The sequence below is a fragment of the Elephas maximus genome, chromosome 5, assembly GCF_024166365.1.
Source record: "Elephas maximus indicus isolate mEleMax1 chromosome 5, mEleMax1 primary haplotype, whole genome shotgun sequence".
Taxonomy (NCBI): domain Eukaryota; kingdom Metazoa; phylum Chordata; class Mammalia; order Proboscidea; family Elephantidae; genus Elephas; species Elephas maximus.
In genome coordinates this window covers 75,115,573-75,137,020 of record NC_064823.1, presented here as the reverse complement: position 1 = coordinate 75,137,020, position 21,448 = coordinate 75,115,573, and the positions used below count along the sequence as shown (strand labels likewise).

The following is a 21,448-nucleotide window of genomic DNA, read 5'->3' as shown; positions in this document are numbered from 1 at the left end:
GACTTAATTATTGCTTGAAACACAACTCAGACGTACTACAAAATAATCATTTAACTAATACAGTAATAACATGGTAGCATACATTTGCAAAGTTTTATACCAAGTCACTTTTTCCTTTCCAAAGGAGAGAAAATGCCCAAATTTCCTTTAGCATACTCTTCCCTTATGTGGCAAGTGATAAAATTTCTACATTATACCAACTTCCTTAAATGTGAACAGGAAAAAGCAGCTCAGTGTAGTAGTCTACACTGCTGTCTCCTGCAGAGCAAAACATGCCAACTCTACCACAAAGATCACTGCTTAAGTACCTACCTTCTCTCTACTACTATGAGCTGTTAAAGACCTTTGTGCTGCCCCACGAAGAGCTGTTCGGTAATTACAGAAATTGCTTGAAGGGTCCATCTGATGCTGGAGACAGAAGAGAAAAGAGGATAAACTATTTGATTCTCACGTGCAAGAAGTTTACATGATGACATTTTTAACTGTACATAAAAATTTCAAAATAAGTTAGAGAATGCATTAGGAATATCATTTATCTCTTTCATAAACACATATACACATGCAACATATTAGAACACAAAGATTTTCTTTCCTGAGCTTTGGTTTATTTATACAAGCTGATATCAATTTCAATAATGTTAAACCTAGACTAAATTCCTTCCAGGTTAACTGCTGAGATTAGACCTAAAACTAATAACTAGTAGTCAAACAGCAGCATTAGAAAATCTACTCGTTTTATGTGAAGGTCAATGGGCCAGTTGATAGTTAACCGTGTACAGTGATACAACATTTTGTAGGACTTGTTCCTTGTCCTTGGTAGCAAATCATTCACAAATAATTAAAGTACTGGTTTTTTTATCTTGCAAGAGGAAGCCCTGGTGGCATAGTGGTTAAGTGGTACGGCTGCTAACCAAAAGAATGGCAGTTCGAATCCACCAGGCGCTCCTTGGAAACTCTATGGGATGGTTCTACTCTGTCCTATAGGGTTGCTATGAGTTAGAATCAACTCAACAACAGTGGATTTAGTTTGATTTATCTTGCAAAACAGAAATGAAATTAGACTGTATGAATAAAGAGTCACATAATACATCTAATAATAATTCCTAATTTGGGGGAAAACTTGGGAAAGAGCCTTTTCTTACCTCCAAAGATAGAAAATTGAAAATACCAGCACACCAAGGCAATCCCGTGTTTTACACAAATAGCACGCACAATACACAGTCTTTTTCTAACAGCACAAAACCTCCCCCCCACCACTATTTTTGTTACCATACTATGCTGAGCATTATATGCGCGAGCTTGTTACTTACGTGGGCACATCATTTGTGAAAAGATACGGTATTAAAATGGGTAAGATTCAAACACAAATGTCTTTTGCCCAAATCTTACTACCTCAGAGATATAGTGGAAGGCCTTTTTTAAAGGTTGGCTAAGTGCATTGAGAGGATGGTAGGTGTGCATTTCTCTAGGGGATGAGGAACTCCTCCCCAGACACACTGAAGATAGATGAAGCTAGCAGGTCCCCGATGAAGGAAAATTCTCTGTTGTTCAGGACCCAAATTCTATCCTGGCATGCAATGTGATGTGACCGACAGGTCATGATTTCTCTAGTTGATCAACCACAAAGTGGAAACCTGTCTATAAAATGACTAGTCCACAACCTGATTTATTTCTCTCTCCAATTCTAATCTACCTTTTCTTTTTCTGGGTCTGCAAGAATAGATGGGCTTTTCCATCTGTAGTCCTGTCTGATCAATGGGCAAGATCACACATGGAAACTCCACATTCCAGTGTAAAATGTTACTCAACAGCAAGATGTCAGCTTTGCATACCTCAAGAATGTCAAACTTTGCAGTCTTCACTTTGGCCCAAGTTTTCTTTAGTCGAGAGACTGGGCTCATATTCATGCCAGCTTCAAAGATAAAATGGAAAGAGAGGAAAAAAGAAGGTTGAAATAAAGAAATAGAATAGCCATTCCAACTTACACTGTTTTTAAAAAGTATCTATTGTTAAGTATAAATAAGATTCTACTAGTTAATAGAAAGTTATAAACTCTAATTTTGAAATTTTTTTTCTTGCAAATTCCCCCTAAGCCTACAAATAACATAACTGCTCCCATTTACTTTTAGCAGGGGTTGGAGAACTGTCTTTAAAGGACCAGTGAGCCACATGGTCTGTGTCACAACTACACAAACAATCTTGTATTTCCATTGTAGCACGAGAGCAGCCATGGCCACTATGAAAACAATAACGTGGCTGTGTTCCGATAAAATTTTATTTATGGACATTGAAATTTGAATTTTATATTTGAATTTTTTTTTTTAATTGTTTAAAAATACAAAAACCACTCTTAGGTCACTGGGCATTAAAAACAGGTGGTGGGTGGGATTTGGCTCACAAGTTGTAGTTTGACCTAGAACCTAACATTTCCATATATGATCTCATATATCCTCTATTCCTATAAAAATAAGCGGAAGCTCCAGGGGATAAGAAATTTTCCCAAAGTCATCCAGTTAACAAGTAGCAAAGATGGTAGCTTATACTGATCTGACACCAAAACCCACATACATTTGAACATGCTATGGTGCCTTCCCGAATGATGCTTTTTGTATTACGCCTACTTGAAAAAATGTTACAGAGATTGTTTATACAGAGAGTTTGCACCAGCCTAAATAATTTTGTATATTAAGTCTATGCACCAACATTCATAGTTTAAAAACTAGTATAAGAATATTCTTTTTTTATTTAATTAGATAAAATGTACATGCAGTGCAATACATGAATGTTAAATATACAATTAGAGGAATTTTGACAAATGTGTAAACCTGCAGATCACCATTCTAATCAAGATATAGACATTTACTCACCCTAGAAAGCTCCCTTGCACCCTCTTCTAGTCAGTCCCCACCACCCATAAAAGTTACAACAGTGGTAGCTTACCACCACAGACTGGTTTTGTCTATTCTAGAACTTAATATAAATGGAGTCATACTGTATATATATTTTTTGTGTCTGGCATCTTTGCTCAGTATAATGATTTTGTTCACTCATGTCTTATATATATATATATATATATATACACATATATATATGTATATATATATATATATTTCGTTTTCATTCCTGAATAGTATGAATATATACCATAATTTGTTTAGCCATTCACCCTTACATGGCATCTGGCTTGCTTCCAGTTTTTGGCTGTTATGAACAAAGCTGCTTATAAAAAGATTTGACATATGTTTGCGTTTCTATCAAATACCTAGGTGTGGGGTATCTGGATCATAAGGCAGGTACATATTTAATAGAAACTTCTAAACAATTTTCCAAAGTAGTAGTACCATTATATACTCTCATCAGCTACATCTGAGTGTTCCACATGTTCCATTCTCACCACTGTATGGTCTTTTCATTTCAGTCATTGCAATGTGTTAGACGGTATCTCACTGTGGTTTTAATTCACATTTCCCTACTCAATAATGATGTGGAGCACCTTTTAGTATACTTATTATTCATTTGTAGTTCTTCTTTTTTTTTTTTTATAAAATATCTGTTCAAGTCTTTTGTCTATTTTTTCATTATTTGCCTTTTCATCATTGATTTGTTGTTGTTCACTGCGGTCAAGTCAGCACCAATTCATGGCAACTCCATGTACAAGAGAACTAAATATTGCCCAGTCTTGTACCATTTTTATGATCACTGCTCTGCCTGATCCCTTTGTTGCAGTCACTGTGCCTTCCAACCTAGGGGGCTCATCTTCTATCACTATATTGGACAATATTCTGTTGTAAGCCACAGTTTTCACTGGCTAATTTTTGGAAGTAGATTGGCAGGCCTTTCTTCCTAGTCTTAGTCTAGAAACTCCACAGAAACCTGTCCACCACAGGCAACCCTGCCAGTATGTGAAATATCAGTAGCACAGCTTCAGGACTGCAGTAATACACAAGCCACCACAGTACACCAAACTGACAGACAAATGGTGGTATTGATTAGTAGGATTCTTTATATGTTTCTAGAACAAGTTCTTTGTCAGCTATCTACATTACAATATTTTCTCCAAGGCTGTGTTTTGTTTGACAGTTTCGTAACAGTGTAAGAAGCAAATTAAGTAATATTATATTACCTAGATTGTAGACCTTTTAGGCCCCAGATTTAGAGGACCTTCCTGTTCACTATTTTCAAGGAGTGAGCCAGATAAATAGAGCTAAAACTTAGCCAGCATTTTTATGAGGAAACAAATGAGAAACGATATGGAGAAAAGGACTGATGAGAGAGGGGGTTTATCAAGGGCAAGATTACTGAATTAAATTTGGTGACTTCTTGGGCTTCAAATTAACTCTGACTTTTTTTTTTATTCAAATGTTTATTGAGTACCTGCAAAGTATACCTATACTATACTTTTTAGTTTATATGACCATCTAACTGATCATATAAACCAGGATCCTTTTCAAATGAAAGAGTCATTATTAACAATTATGGCAAAACAACAGGTATAAAATGGGAAAACCAAGACATATTGTCACCCTATGTACAATACTTATAAAATGAATGGAAAGAAACAGTGTCACTGGCATTAAAATTCTCAAGCTGTAGAGGAGGAGCAGGTTTGTATAATGGGTGATAAGGTCTGCTGGTGATAAGTACTGTAGAAGCAGAGGCAGTCAGAAAATGTTCTAATTTCTCAAGCCACTTTCCTCCATAGTGATGTAATCATATTATTTAGTCTCAGGTCATCTATCTCTATGATGCTTGATACACAGACTACCCAAACACTTTTTATAACTGTTTATTTAGACACATGCCTCACTTACAAGCTTTTATAAATATTCAGATGAAAATAAATGAACTAAAAGTATTCCATAAATTCTTGTGTAATAAAAAAAAAAATTAGGCATACTTGTACCATTTGAGCTATTTAAACCATTTGGAATGTCCTGAAATAATTCAGGATTAAAAAGCACGTTTTTCATTAACAAAACTATACTACTTTGCAAATTTACAATGTTTACATTTCATAGAATCTATAAAGGGCACGTATCCTCTGGAAAATACTCACAGATTATCGCCATCAACGAGTTAAAATTGCCAATATTAAAACACTCCCGAGCTACGTCAATGAAATACTCAATCATTCTTGCTCGGTGCTTCTTCTTTACAGGCTGTGTAGAAAAAGAGAATACAGGGCAGTTATCCAGCATGCAGGCCCAAAGTTTATAAAGTATGGAAAAACAGTACTGTGAGATAATAGACAGAGAAGATTAATTTTCTCACCATGCAGATTTCTGTAGCAACTAAATAGCTGAGGCGGTTAAACCATTCTACATAAGCTTCTAAGTTTCGTGTTTTCTTCCGGTCACTGTAGCAAGTCTACAGATAAAACAAAGTGAGCAGATAAGCTGGAGAAAAAAGAATATATCGGGCTCTCATTTTGTCAGATATAGGCCTTTATTCTCAGTTTATAGATTAGAAAGCCTTCCTAAGGCCAAAAAAAAAAAAAAAAGGATGACGATGAAAATAAGAGAATAGAAAAGAGAACGAGCTGCTGAAATTCTCGACTATTCTTACAGAGGAAGCAGAATCTCTTACAATAGCCCAGTGAAAGCCCTAAGGTCTACAAGTACACTCTGACACAATTGTAAAGGCGCCCTTCCCTCTCAGGAAGCTAACTTACTCTAAGTGGGATTGCTCTGTCCTCAGAAACACAATCCAAAGGAGTCTGGGCTGAAGGATTTTTGTTGGCTCTTAAAAACAATCCTGACTGATTAACGGAGTAAGAATACCAACTGCTGTTGACACAGCAAGGAGGACTAAGTCTGCAGGGGACTAGGAAATTTTCTCCGAAATTAGGTCTTTGGACAAAATTTTTTAGCATCAGGTAGCAGGAAGCCAAATATCTTCCAAGGTAGGCAAATGAATGTCTACAGCATAATAGACTTTAGTAGGGTGGGTGACACACTGTTCAAAAGCAAAAGGATTTAACCTCATCTTGGAGTTCAAGGTCAGGCTTGGACAGGTTAAGCTTTCCTTCCTTCCCAAAATAAACCTCCACTAGTCTTCTATTGCAAAATGTGTTCTTCACTTCCTGTATTATGGGAAACTGTTCTAAGGCCGGAAGACAGCTGTTGCCCCTGCTCCCAGAGGAGGCCTTTCATCAGTAGGTGATGCAGTTTTTGGCGAACAATTCAAAATGCTTCTAGAAGTCGGGGGAAAAAAAAAGATTCCTTATGTGTGTACACTGATATTACAGTCTGCAGCCCGTATTATTTTCTTTACGTGTGGGCTTCACCCAGGCAATAAACCTGTCATAAGGGATTCACCTGAAAATAAGAGGCAAAGCAGTAAAGACCCTTGCTCAGCAGGCTGGATGTGCTTCCTCTTACTGCCCCTTCTATTGTTGAATCATGAGCAGAGCCTTTTCTTGTATTTTCTTTCTGATTTAATCTGCTAAAACCATTATGCTTTTATCTCCTACCTTCATCACCACAAATGCCTGCATCTACTTGCTGTAAAGGGCTTATTAAATTTCCCAATAAGGAGGAAAAAGAGGCTAAAAGTTGGCGATGGGGTAAGAATATTATAAAGCTACTTAAGAACCTTGCTCAAGAAAAATTGCTATGAATCAGACATGGTTAAAAAATTTTTTTTTTTTTTTTATTTTAACACCTAAAATAGAATAGTTTTGATTTTTGTCTCTTGTGCCCACTATCACAGATAAAGGAATTCCCTTTCTGGTCCCAGGGCTGACCTCCTGGGACACTGATAGACTTTACCTTGTCATTGTCCAAAGGGTCCTTCTGCACAAATGCTTGAACAAATTCTTCTGGCCCAATATAATTGAGCCTCTCCTGAAATACAAACCCAGTAGGTCAACAATATTAAGGAGAATTAGAAGAAATAGACAATTGCCTCTATTGACTTCTGGCACCCCTATTTTTTATGTAGCTTATAAAATAAGTCATTATCCCCAAATACTTTCATTACCTTCAAGAAAGATCTGAACAGAGGCAATTTTCTACTCCGGTCAATGCTCTCAAAGATACTGAAATACCGAGTGGGTTAGGAAATAATATGGAGCCCTGGTGGCACAATGATTAAGAGCTTGGCTGCTAATCAAAATGTCTGCTGTTTGAACCTACAAGCCACTCCTTGGAAACCCTATGGGCAGTTCTACTCTGTCCTATAGGGTCACTATGAGTCAGAATCGACTTGATGGCAATAGGTTTGGTGTTGTTGTTGTTTAGGGAATAACAGGAGTCCCTGAGTGGTGCAAATACCTAACATGCTTAAAAGGTTTGAGGTTCGAGTCTGCCCAGAGGTACCTCAGAAGAAAGGACTGGAGATCTACTTCCAAAAAGCCAGTCACTGAAAACCCTGTGGAGCACAGTTCTACTCTGACACACATGAGTGGAAATTCACTTGACAGCAACTGGTTTAGGAAATATAATTTGAGGGGGAAGATGAGGAAGGTCAATAAACTCTTTGCTTTTCAGGTCTTTTGTAGTCTCATTTAGTATTTCTTTAAAAGTGAATTCTCAGAAAATCAGAGCATTATATTCAAATATCTAAAGACATGTTCCGACTATTTTGTAGATTATTTCCCATTTGGATCATTTCAACTCCTCCCTGTGACATTACTGCTGACAACTGCATTGTCTGGTTGCCAAGCAAACCAAATATGTGCTCATAAAGGGCAAGAATGATAACAGCCTTACCAGCTCTATGTGAGTCAGCTGCTGGGCCAACGTGTAAGGGTCACTGCAGACAGTAATGATGTCCCGTTGTATGGACTGTGGCTTGGTCTTGAGAACTGTGAGGCGATCTGTGGACGTGGCGCTGATTTTTGCCAGGACCTCCTCGTACTGGCTGAGAGCAGCAAGCTTGAGGATCAGACCCTGCATCATCTGTTGGACATTCTTCCGATACGTCTGCCAGGACATAAGCAAAGGATTACAGTCTAGCTCTGTATGTCAATTTTCACCACTATGCACAGTCAAAGACTATGCCCCAAACTGTTTTACTCTGATGTAAGAGAACCGCCTTAGTTCAGGGCTCTCATAGAAGGATTCAGCCTAGTACTAACAGCCTAAAAGAGAAGGTACAATTTAGGTTTGGCCATGAAAACATTACAGTGATATTTTAGATTAGCTATTAAAGGAATCTATAGGTCGCTATGAGTCAGAATCCACTCAATGGCAACTGGTTTGGTTTTATTGAGGGGATCCAGTATAATGAGAACCATATATAGGCAGTCCCCAAGTTATGAACATCCACCTCACCTACAACTTGTAGTTACAAGCCAATCCCCCTAAAGCTTATTATATTAAAAATCTGAGGTATTTACAATGGTTCATGATAACAAATGGGCACTACTTTGTGGCATGCATCAAAATATGACATTAGTACTGTATTACTATGTTAAAGATATTTTAGTGTACCTAGAAGTTTTTCTTTAATTTTTTTAGGAATAGAAAGGTACACTATATACTAAATAAGACAAACATTTGACTAACTGACGTTAGACACAAACCATACCTAACTGCTCCAACTTACATACAGATTCGACTTAACGACAGATTTAGGAATGGACTCATTCATAATCCAGGGACTGCCTCTGTAACTAATTTTCCCTGGACCAATACAGAATTGTACCAGTTTGCTTTTGGTGGGTTCAAATGCACTGATACCAAGAAAGAGCATCCTTTTCCTAACGTTTTATCTTTAGGGCCACCTTCTTGATTTCCCCATTCCTATAACTGCCAATCTCATTAATCTAAGGATGTGGACAACTACCCAAAATACACCTTTACTTCCCACCCACCACCCAACCACCTTCCTGACTTCCACATCTATCATGCGCTGCCATGAGGAAACAGCAGATACTCATTTTGGTATCTGACCTCCACTTGCCTCATGTCCATTTCTCCTGAGTTTATGAGTCCATACTAATATTCCCAATCAAACTCTTCCACGTGGCAATTGTTCCAGTAATGGTATTGGCAGGTGCCACCTTGTTTGCTACTTTATTATTCTATAGCCACAACACTTAAGACAAACTGGTTTAAAAAGCATTTCATGTACTATAGATAAATGTCAACCTCTTGCCTTTTAAAACACTTCTAGGTCAAAGAAACTTCAAAATCAATCAATTCCTAGGATATAGTTACCATGATATAGGTTACTGAGTTATTTTATTCTTCCCGTACTAGCCAGAAGCTGAAAAACAACAAATCTTCTAGGTAAATGGTGATGCCCGTATCAGAAGAACAGCAAACAGGCTGATTCAATGACAATGCAGTCCTTAGGTTAACAGCTCCAGAGGAAGATAGACTCAGTGAATTTATTGTTGTTAGTTGTTGCCAAGTCAGCTCCAACACATGCGACCCCGCATAAAACAGGGAAATGTTGCCTCGTCCTGTACCATCTTCATGATCATTGGTCTGTGCGAATACGTTGTTTTAGTCACTGTGTATTTTGAGTACCTTCCAACCTAAGGGGCTTACCTTCCAGGACTATATTGGACAGTGTTCTGTTGTGATTCAAACTGTTTTCATTGGTTACTTTTTGAAAGTGGATCACCAGGCCTTTCTTCCTAGTCTGTCTTAGTCTGAAAACTGCTGAAATCTGTCTATCATGGGTGGCCCTGCTGGTATTTAAAATACCGGTGGCACCACTTCCAGCATTGTAGCAACATGCAAGCCACCAAAGAACAACAAACTGACAAGGCAGGTGGTGGTCAGTGAATACAGAAAGGCTTATGTTTATAGTTTTCAGTCCCTAATCAGCTCTTTAGCAGGTACTACAGCATCTTTTTCTGAGATTAGTCATCTGAAGATTAAATGGCATCTTACCAAGTATGAGAATTATACAATAAAAAAAAAAAAATTCTATTTTTTTAAATGGGCAATTAGTTTACCAGAGCATATTATGAAAAGCCAAATGAATAAACATTTGTAAATTTAAGCTGAGAAAATTTACAACAGCTTCTGGAAGTGGTTAATTCTCCCACAGTCGGTTCAGAAAAAAACACATTCAGCCTTCTTTTCTTCTTCTTGTCTGTATACTCCAGTGAGTACTTTAAACTCGTCCAAAATTGGACATTTTTTCCCTCTAAATTCATAAAAAAAAAAATTCATAGGCCACTGTAAAATCACTAATGAAATGATTAAGTGTTTAAAAAAGCTGAACCTTCGAAACCGTATCTTCCATACAGCATTTCAGTTTAGAAGTTGTTATATATTTGGTAATGTGCTTGACACACAAGGAAAATAAATGTCTCTTTGAAATTTCAAGCTGATCAAAGCGAAGTTGAGGGCTATTTAAAATCACTCGCCCTTACTCCCTTGCTCCTTCTACCTTTATAGCTTTTGAGTTACATTAAAAACTTAAAATATTTTCTTCAGTCCCTTATCCCCAATAAATGTATACATGAGAGTTAGATACTAGTTCTAAAAATTATGCAAATATTTCCCAGTGTTACTCATAATAAACACTTTCTTGGAGGTACTTTAGTTACGGCATGTACCATCCAGAGTAGAATGTACATTATTCATAAAGTGGATGTTCACGGCCATTAAAGCCTATTTACAAAAGCAATCCACTTCTGTCATTATCTTACAATTTTACTAAACATTATGTGACATGGATAAGGGAATTATCTTCTCCAATAGGTCTTTCTGAGAAAATTTCTGAATTTTCTGAGAAAAATTTTACTTGTTTCCAACAAAACAGTTTTTACAAAGGAATAAAAGAAACACGGCCAAACCATATACCAATGACCCAACCATAGACCAGACTACTCTGCAACGGTTCAAAGAGGACATAGCTATCTGCACTGGCATGGAAGTTTCTGGGACATCTGAATGACTTCGGGGGAAAAAAAAATGAAGAACAATTGGTAAGCACATACACATACAACCTATACATACTACTTCCATGGGTGTAAATATATGTGCATAAACATATGTATACTGAGAAGCAGCTCTGGAAGGATACATACAAAACTAACCACTACTGTTCCTCCTGAGAATGAAGCAAGATTGATGGAAGTTTTGAGTACCCTTTACTTTGTGTGAATTATCTGTAAATTTTTTTTTAACAATGAGAATGAATGGAAAGAAACAGGGTTACTGGTGTTAAAATTCCCATGCTGTAGAGGAGGAGTAGGTTTGCATACTGGGTAATGGTCTGCGGGTGGTAAGTCCTACAGGAACACAGGCACTCAGAATATGTTCCAGTTTCTTGGGCCACTCTCTTGTCGACAGTGATACAATCATATTATTTAGTCTCAGATCATCTATCCCTATGATACTTGATACATAAACTACACTACCCAAACACTTTTTAAAACCATGTATTTGGGCAAACACCTTGCTTATAAGCTTTTATACATATGCAGATGAAAATCAATGGACTCCAAGTATTCCATGAATTCTTGCATACTGATTAGACATACTTGCACCATTTTGGCTATTTAAACCATTTTTAAAAGACTTTCCTATCAAATGGGATTTCTTCATTAACACGGATAAGAAAGTTCTTTCCACTCAAAAAAGCCACAAACAACTCATTTCAAAACCTCATCCATTACCCTATGTTTCAGCAGTGCTTCTGAGCATGTTATCATTCCTACATCATGAACCTTCCCCCTTCACAGGATCACCAAGGAACATGCTTTTGTCAGAAATTCCCACTTCTCTGCAGGTCACCACCTAAGGGTACTAGCTGAGAAACAATGAACACAAAAACAGCTAAATAAGAACAGGCAGCAACCTGTCCCTCCCATTCTGATTTAAGTGGTCTGGAGTACAGTCTAGGTCCAAAAAAAAACCAAATTCGTTGCTATCAATTTTAACTCATAGCGACATATAAGAGTAGAACTGTCCCATAGGGTTTCCAAGGAGAGGCTGGTGGATTCAAACTGCCAACCTTTTTGGTTAGCAGCCAAGCTCTTAACCACTGTGCCACCAGGGCTCTGCAGCCAGCCTAAGTAGCAGTATGTAAATACACCCCGGGAGATTTGAACATTGCGCAAAGTGTAGAATTAATGCTCTATAGAACACCGAGCATATCTGGTGAAAGATTTTTATTCTGCACTTCGGCGTTGTTGATGTCGTTGTTAGCTGCCATCAAGTTGGTTCCAACTCATGGAGACCCCAGGTGTGCAGAATAGCACTGCTCCCTAGTTTTCAAGGCTGTGACCTTTCAGAAGCTGACCAACAGGTCTTTCTCCCAAGGGGCCTCTGGGTGGGTTCGAACTGCCAGTCTTTTGGCTAGAGGTCAAGTGCTTCGCAGTTTGCACCTCCCAGGGACTCCTGCATTTTACAAATGCTTTTTAGGGGGGAAGACGCAGAGGAATATACACTTAAGGACTCAGCTCCAAAGAGGTTGCTAGTGAGCAAAAAGAAGCAGGAAAATATCAGGGAAATATGTACCCAATAAGGAATAGGGGGAAAGTTATTCGAATAACAAAATACTCTCTCTCTCTCTCTCTCTCTCTCTCTGTGTATGTGTGTGTTGGAGAGTGTGTGACCTCTTTAAGTCTCTTGCTGACATTTGATTCTATTAAAGAAACCAAGGTTCGTGTTGTTAAGCATGCTTCCTCACTGAGTCATGAATTGCTAAATATGTACTTATTCTTTTTTATAACTTCAAATGCCAGTGACAGTAATTACCTGGGAAATAAAGATAGAAGTTCCTATTATAAAGACCAGGCCCGTAAGGAAGAGAAAATTGCATTCTACCCGCTATAGTCATTTGTCATGTAATTCAATCATTAGTTTCATTTTATGTTTCTCGCCAGCAAGTCCTAATAAACCACTTCATTTTGGGCAAATCCCCAGGGGGGAGACATATTAAGCCAAATTATGTGGAACTGTGGTAGCCAATTCAGAAGAACCTGACTAAATTATATATAGGGCACACCTGGATTCACCAACCGCCAACAAAAAAAAAAAAATCCCAAAATTCCCAGGCAAGCAGCAACAAGTCCCACCTCAAACCCACACTCCTTTCAGTGGAGGGAAATCACTTTTTTCCTAGTGCAACAATTGATTCATTGGTTTGTTCATTCATTTATTCATTCACTCATCCATTCAAACGTTGCTGAGTGCCTATTATATATCAAGCACTGAGCTACAAGTCAGGCATTCTATGATGAGCAAAGAAAGTGCAGCGTGGACTCCAGTGGGGGAAACAGACAACAAACAAGCAGATAATGGCTAACTGCAGAGTGCTGTGAGAAAAATAGGGTACTAGTGATGAAAGCCAATATTGGGGTGGGGGCTGGGGTGGTAAGAAAAGGCCTCTCGGAAGACAGACACTTGAGCACATCCATCACAGATAAGAAGCCTGCCAAGCAAAGAACTGACGACAAGCATTTATCACACATTTTTAAAGCTGAAGAGGACATTAACACACAGCAGTTACCTCTATGATTTATATAGTGATGAGGAAATCAAGGAGTAAGGGATTTAGGGGGCTTGCCAAAGCACCCTCAGCTCAACCAGCTGCTAAGTGTGGACGTGGTTTCTGAATAGTGGATAGAAACCACTGAAGAAAATAATATCTCACTGTGAAAGCTGCTCTGAACAGGCAGGTAATATCTGTACTCAACCCCTAGTTTTATCAAGTCCTCAGTTTGACTTGGTTTATATTTTACTTCCTCTTTTCATTCTCAAAACGACTTGAAATTCTCCATATCTATGGCAGGTATATCAAGGATATGTTATTGACACAACAGTGCTGAAAAGGAGACAGGGTAAGAAGGCTGTTTGGGCTTTTGCTCAGTTCCACGCCAACACTGAATGGCTTGATCCTACAAAAAGAGATCACATCCTTCTGACCAATACAGATAGAAATTATCTCCCTTTTCTATTCCCATGACAAGAAGGATCTAGAGCTATCATTTTGGCATTTTAAAATGCTTACTTTTTATCTTAAGAAAAAAAAAATCTTAAGGTGCCCCATTTGGAAAGAACCAAGTTGCAATTTCTAGCTCTTAAAAGTTAATAGAAAAGCTCACTAGCTGAGTGACATATGACATACAAAGCACCTAAATACAACTTAACCAAAATGAAGTGCTGCCTGTCTGACTCAAGGTCTCAGCTTTCACACAAGAAAATGACCTCAAGATGCCACTAATCTTTCAAGCAGCTTGTCATAAACCAAGGCCACTGAGCCCGCACTGACTCAGCCAAGCTACCCAACAGCTAACTCCTCTAATATACGATTTACTACAAAACTACCCTGTGATGCTTAACTTTTGCCTTTGTGAGAAATCTACCCATTTATGCCTGGCTGGAATCGGTAATAGGCAAGCTGATTTTAACACCCCTAACTTGCAAAATGACTCAGGAAACCACTCAGCCTTGCAGAAATGATGGCTGTCTTGGGCACCAGGGTTTAATATAATGTCAAAAGAGAGCAGTAAAAGGGTTAATTCCATTTCATGAGCTAGAACATGATGCAGAGAGGCCAACTGTAAATTTTTCAAGCACTAATTTTATAGTGGTTAAGAGTTCAGCTGCTAACAAAAAGGTCGGCAGTTCAAATCCACCAGGCGCTCCTTGGATACTCTATGGGGCAGTTCTCTGTCCTATAGGGTCATTATGAGTCGCAATTGACTTGACAGCAATGGGTTTGGGTTTTTTTTTTTTTTAATATAATCTAAGTCTGCCTTTTCTCCTTTTTAAGTCAGGGGGAAATAGCATTAAAATATATTCACAAGAAGAGAACATACCACTGAAAGAATGATTTCTCAAGGAAGATTATTCATACTGGGAAATGCATTTTTTAAGACCAATGAAACAAGGCATCATTAAAACTGCCAAATGCTTCATCTACTATTTTCTGTGAAAACGCTGTATCTGTGGCCAAGTAACCTGTTCTTAGGAACTCGGCTGCAACACGGAAACTACAAAGACATCCTTGCCCAACAAGCCTCAACATAGAATACCAGCCCTCCAGGCCTGCTTCAAAGAGGACAACCTTGAATCTGTCACAGCTAGTTAGCTCTTATCAAAGGCTCAGTTGAAGGGAGTGATATTTATGGCAGATTATCTAAGAGCCTTGTTTTCCATCTCCAGGTATTCAAGGTGCTAGCCATGAATCAACTTCCGGGCACCAGAAGGCTTGCATCATTTTCTCTTTGTCTTCTCCTGCCCAAAAGAATCATCTTTGCTAAACTAGGCATTTATCTTATGGCCTCAGCTTTTATCAAGGGACATTTCTTGTAAACACTATAAAGGGCATTTTCCATGATCTTATTCTACAGCCTGTGTGCAATGCCCCTTATAAGAACATTATTAAAAATTTCATTTAGTTATATTAGTTCAATGTCCTGAAGAATGAGTATGCTTTCTCTTTTCTGACAGTGAAACTTATATAGCCAACTCTAGTCTCCCTTTCATCTAGAGTTCAAACTCAAAGCACCTCTACTGGCTCTCAAGATAAGTATATTTGTTTTCTCCTTGCCTTGGTCTAGATAATCTATTCCTATTTATGTTTTATTAATGTGCAACTTAGTATCTATTAATATATTATTTATTTATATCTGTTGCCTAACTAGTTGTGTCCAAACATTATTAAGAAAGGTTTAAGTAAAGTAAAATTAAAACATGACTTATAACATGAATCCTGTGCATGAAGTAACGTGAACATACCCCAAATGAATCACATAGAACTCGACATCATAGCCCTGTGAAGCAGGATGATACAATTTTCCCTGTTTGACATACCAAACACATCAATGCGTTATGTAGAGGACTTGCCCAAAGGCAAAACAGAAAGCAGGCAAAGGAGATGCTGATGCATAATTCAGCATCATTCCCCTCCAAGGCTATGCATGGGAATTCAAGTGCTGTGCTAAATTCACGTTACCAACCTCCTCGCCACTGGCTATTCGATGAGCCAGATCTTTCAAGTTTCTCATCATTCTTTCATCCCGAAAATCATAAGGAAATGTTTCTGTCCATTCCGTCAGAAGTTGAAGGACTTTCGGTGCAATTTTTCTTATCTGGTTCTAGGGAGAAAAAGCAAATGCAATTCAGTACTATCTGTCACATGGGCTACACCAAGGAAATAATTCCAACAATGTCACTGGTAAACTTCTAGTGCAAAGTCTTTGGGGTTGAAAACCTTCAGCCTCCTCCTACCTTCTATGGCAATGCCAAGTGCCACCAACATAAGGTAGGATCAAGGGGTCCTCCATGGCATTAGATTTACATGCCATGTTCTTTGTAACATTCCCAACTTCCTATGCAAAGACAGCTGCCATCGAATTGGCCCCGAATCATGACAACCCCATGTGGTACAGAGTGGAACTGCTCCATGAGGTTTTCTTGGCTATAACATTTATGGAAGCAGTTCGCCAGGCTTTTCTTCCAAAGAGCCACTGGGTGGGTTTGAACTGCCAACCTTTAGGTTAGCATCCACAAACCACTTGCAATACCCAGGCTGCTGGGGCTGGGGTAAAGACATACTAGGAATGCTTAAAGGAATCTACTTCACAAAAATTAAGCCATAAAGTTACAAAACCTAATAGAAAAAAAAAAAATGTAATGTTCAAAAGGTATCATTACCTTATCACAGCTAGGATCGCTTAGTCTCTGGTGTTCAACACATAGGTGGCAAACTTTGGCCATTAGCTCATACGGATGCATAAATAACCGAGAACTGAGCAGGAAGGTAAATATGTACGTTCTCTGTGGCAAAAGAAAGAGTCATCATGGTTACGTTCTCTCTAAAACTAATACCTCTCTCCTATAAATTATACGTCTTATTTTATTACATTCTCTTGATCAAAGTTAATATGCTGCAGTTTCAAAAGTGATACCTACTAGTAGTAAAAGACACAGCGTGAGATCGATTTCTCCTTAACCTTCTGATATATCTTCGCCCTTAAACCATACTAAAAATAACAGGAGTACAGGATAAGTTTAGCTCCTAATATCATTCAGAGGACATTTTCATGTCCGTTCTCAGGGAGCCAGGATACCAGGACACATAACTCATTCTAGTCAAGGGGAATGGAATTCTCCTTGACTAGAAATCTAGCTTAAATATATCACCCAAGAATCTTCTTCCATGTTATAATATTACGGTAACTCAATGGAACCCCCCACCCCCCCCAAAAAAAGAATTCTCTAGTGTGTCCAGTGTGGCACACTGCAGTGTTTGTGTTAGAACATTCGAAGGCTGGTTTTCAAGTAACCTATTTGCTTGCTCAGAGGCTCAGCAATTTGATAAAAGCACAATGTAACACTATATACTTTTCTTTAACCACATTGTCTCTCAAGAAGCCAGTAATGAAGTAGTGCTTATTTGTTATAATAGTTTCAGACTCCCAATGAAAAGCAAAATTCCATGGGGTTTTATTTATTTTTCCTTAGTGCCTTAAGTAGCTCGTAAACACTTACAGGACTGAACAAGGGATTCCTTTTACTTTTGATTACAAGTTTGCTCTGTGTCGCAGCATATTTGAAAATGCTATGTAACAAATCAGACACAGAGAGATAACTCAGTCAGAAACATTATGTTGAATTACTGTGGCAAGCACAAACTATCCTTTGCAGACCAAGATCATTATTATATTTATGAAAACATACAGATGTAGTGTCTGGATATTTTCATGAAATATTTATCAACAACCAGCTGGTCACTAAATCTCATCATACTACTGAGCTCAACTCCAAAAGGGCAGCTGTGGCACAACGGAGGGGAAAAAAAGTCACTGGCCCCCAAAACAGAAACACATGTCTAAGTGCTGATGCTGGGAGCAAGCCCATGTGCAAATTACCCAACACTTTGAACTTCAGGGCTTTTCTCCTCTTTAATCTCTTAGAATTACTGTAAAGTTTGAGAAAATGTATAAAGATGTCCCCCGATGTCCTACCCATTCAAGTGTAGGTTATCAAGGTGAGACACAAGTGAACATGTCACCCGATGTCCGATCTACAAAGAACTACGTCTCGAGTATAAGTCTTGTTCTCTCTTCTTTGTATGTTCCCTGGCTAACTTCAGTATTTTCATCATAATAACGGTCTTGGGGGGTTAAAAAAAGATTCTAGAAGCTTTCAGTGTTCTCTGGCATTTTTTTATTAAAGACCAACACAAATGTACGGATTCTTCATTTAGGTGCTACCTGACTGCTTTCAATGCAGTACCTAACTTGAAAAGCAACAGATATGCAGACAACACCAAAATCTGATCCATACCCAGGCTCAATTTGATCTCAAGGCACTCAAAAAGGATATAGAGACAATATCTTCAGCATAAACAATGTGCAATTTATTATTAGAACAATTCTTAGCAACCCAGATGCAATTCTGTAGTATCAGTGGTCCCTGCCTCCCGTACTGTAACTTCTGCTCAGTACCAAGGATATGCTTTAAAGAAACATGAATACCTACATCCGGATAGTAATCCACATTCGGTACTAAGTGCTGGATGAGTGCTTCCAGAGATCCGGACAGGAGGTTGTTGTCATGGTAATACAACCCTCCACAGCTCTCCTCTGGAGACTGATAGAGGTTTCGGTTGTAGCCACTGCTGTCAAACATTGCTGAAAAGGGAGGAGTCTGAGGCATGCTTTCCTAAAAGGAATAAAAAAGGAAAAAATGCAAAGTCAGCAAGATGCAATACAAAAAGAAAAATAAGCTTTAATAGGGACTAAATCCTAGTACTTTAGGAACAAGCAATTTAAAAAATAATTTAGATTCTCATACAGTATCAGAGCCGAATAAGAACCAAATTGCTCTTTAGGCAACACATGCATGCATGCTTCTGAAGACTAATGTAGTTATATCAAATATAAAATGTGTAGACCAAAGGATGTAATCTGGGCTTCAAGTCTCTGGCTGCCATGTTTAGATATTAATCCTTCACATCTGATTGGAAAGGTGGGCGGCAGGGAGGGGGTTGAAACTGAGCTTTGCAGTGCTTCATCCCACTGAGTCAAATAAGTTATTCAGGTAGGAAATGTATTAAGACTTCAAATTTGGTTGGGAAGAATTATATGATACTTATTTTTTTTTTTTAAGAAATACCCATAGTCCCTGGGTGGTACAAATGTTTAATGCTCTTGGCTACTAACCCAAAGGTTGGTGGTACCACCCAGAGGTACTTCAGAAGAGCAGCCTGGTGATCTACTTCCAAAAATTCAGCCATTGAAAACCTTATGAAGCACAGTTCTATTCTGACACATATGGGGTTGCCATGAATTAGAATCTACTCAATGGCAACTAGTTAAGAAATATCCAACCAGCACTGGGCATGCTAAGAGATAGCGAAAGCTGAAGCTGAAAGAACTGAAGTACACAGAGTATGTGTGTGAGAGAGAGAAAGTTTGTATGTGTATTTATTTATATACAAATGTAGGTATCAAGAAATTTAATGCATAATCCTGACTCCCCAGCTTTCACTGCAAGATCAGATGCTGTTGATTTCCCCCCTTTTGTGTCAACTTTTTTTGAGGGAGGTGGTGCCTCTAAGAAGCCTCAGTTCTCAGTAAATATGCTGGCGGGGAAGGCACCTGATTTGGGGAACAAGCAGTGCTGTGACAGTCCCGAGATAAGCTGCTGTTCTCCATCTGTGTGCCGCGCAACTCACAAAGCCCTGTCAGAGGGCGCTCAGTGGAGGCCAGAGGCAATTAAGTTATTACTTGGATTCCTGGGGACAGAGCACCGGGCTCTGAGAACAGACTCCCGGTTTCTGGCAGCATGTCTGGACAAAGGATGCATTCAAAAGCCCTGAGACTCGGGATTCAGAAGGCCAACAATGTAGGAGGCAAACTCCAGGCCTTGGACTGACAGGGACAGGGCGTGTGGAGGCTGCAGGAGGACACAACCTGGGCTAATCCTTCTTTTCAAGATGCCAAAGATATTTGCATCAGAATGGGGGAGGGGTGTGGAGCTGGGTCTGAGGAGTCACATCCCTCACTCCAAGGGCATCTGTTTCAGCTACAGCAAGAGAGGGGGACAGAGACCACAGTGTGTGCACGTGCCTCGGTGGGAGGCAGCCGGGGCGGAGTATTGAAAAACATAGATTATGAGGCCATTGTGGCAGGAGATATCATCATTTAGGCAAAGCAGCAGCAAAAAGAAAAAAAAAAAAAAATGAAGAAAGAAGAAAAAAAAAAAAAGAAGGTTCAGCTCTTTGTACTTTGTACTTTAGCCAGAGCTGAAGAAGTGTTAAAAGGATCCATGAAATAATAGCCACAAATGGGAAGAAAGTGATTGCTGAGAGTCACTCTATCTGGGAGACTTGTCGCTGCCAGGGCCATCTTTCTGTGCCTCTCTCTGAGGCAGGACACAGTTGTTAACAGCCAAGGAATCAGGAGCTATGGAATGTAAACACTAACGCAAAAATGTCCAAAACACCCCCCTTGTTGGTAAGACCTCACACGTAGAACAGTGGTTAAATAAATAACTTAATGTTAGACATTTTACGATACCAAGGACAAAGTACATTTCTTCCCTCCTCAAACTGCCAGCTTTCTATGAGTACAATTCCCGGGCAATACAACACTTTGCAAATGGGTTGTCCCTGTTGAGATGTTAAAAAAGCCTGTCTGCCCTTGCCCTGAGAAAATCAAAATGTTCTCAAATTGGGAAAGTAGGGTCCAAGATGAGAAGAGTCACTTTGAGATCCTCGAAGGAGACCCTCCTGTCTGGACATGGTTGTCTCTGTTTTTAAAAAGCTTAAGATGGTTATAGGTCCCTGAGCGGCAAAGTTTGCACTCAGCTACTAACCAAAAGGTTGGTGGTTTGAACTCACCCAGTGGCACCATGGAAGAAAGGCCTGGCGATCTGCTTGCATAAAGATTACAGTGAAGAAAACCCTATGGAGCTCAGTTCCTTCCAACACAGGGGGTCACCATAAGTCAGAATTGACTCAAAGCAAGGTGCTTTTTTTTTTTTTCTTTTTAAAGATGGTTATAAAGCACACAATGCTCTTCACATACAGGATGAGTAAGACTCACCCCATCATGCTGCCAGAGTTCATTTTTTTCTGCCAGGAACCATATATTTTCCTTGATTTCTTCACTCACTGGTTGCTATTGAAACTATCTAAATAAAGTGCTTTTGGGAGATGGTTGGCCTAGATTTGGGAATTCCAGAAACTACTAAGAGTGCAAAAGCACCTTAGAAATCATCTGTCCAGGGTGGCCAATATATTTCATTTTACTTTCTAGCTGCAATCAATGAGATGTGGTTGCTTAGAGGCCTGAGGATGAGTGAGAAGGATCCAAAGACCATCGCTCAGTGGGAGAATGTGTGTTCTATGTGATCAACAAAAACTGCAAAGCAGGCTTGGGAGAAGTCCCAGTCCACGTGCCATCCACAATCAGGCCTAATCGCCTCTTTCCACAACTGTGCAAACTGAGACTCAGAGGGATGAAGTGACTAGCCTAAGGTCACACAAGCTGTGACTACAGTACCAAGTGAGTTTT

General features: G+C 39.0%; 1 protein-coding gene across 2 annotated transcripts in view; it reads right to left on the bottom strand.

Annotated features, from left to right (window-relative positions):
• Positions 1-21,448, bottom strand: part of RASGEF1B (RasGEF domain family member 1B) — a 43,454-nt gene that overhangs the window by 12,491 nt on the left and 9,515 nt on the right. For both annotated transcript variants that reach the window (XM_049885912.1, XM_049885913.1), the window contains 9 exons: positions 18,408-18,590; positions 16,578-16,700; positions 15,881-16,018; positions 7,713-7,925; positions 6,771-6,845; positions 5,272-5,367; positions 5,057-5,159; positions 1,833-1,912; positions 313-408 (listed from right to left, as the gene is read on the bottom strand). In XM_049885912.1, coding sequence (XP_049741869.1) covers positions 313-408; positions 1,833-1,912; positions 5,057-5,159; positions 5,272-5,367; positions 6,771-6,845; positions 7,713-7,925; positions 15,881-16,018; positions 16,578-16,700; positions 18,408-18,590 — 1,107 coding nt within the window. The remainder of the gene's footprint in view (positions 1-312; positions 409-1,832; positions 1,913-5,056; positions 5,160-5,271; positions 5,368-6,770; positions 6,846-7,712; positions 7,926-15,880; positions 16,019-16,577; positions 16,701-18,407; positions 18,591-21,448) is intronic.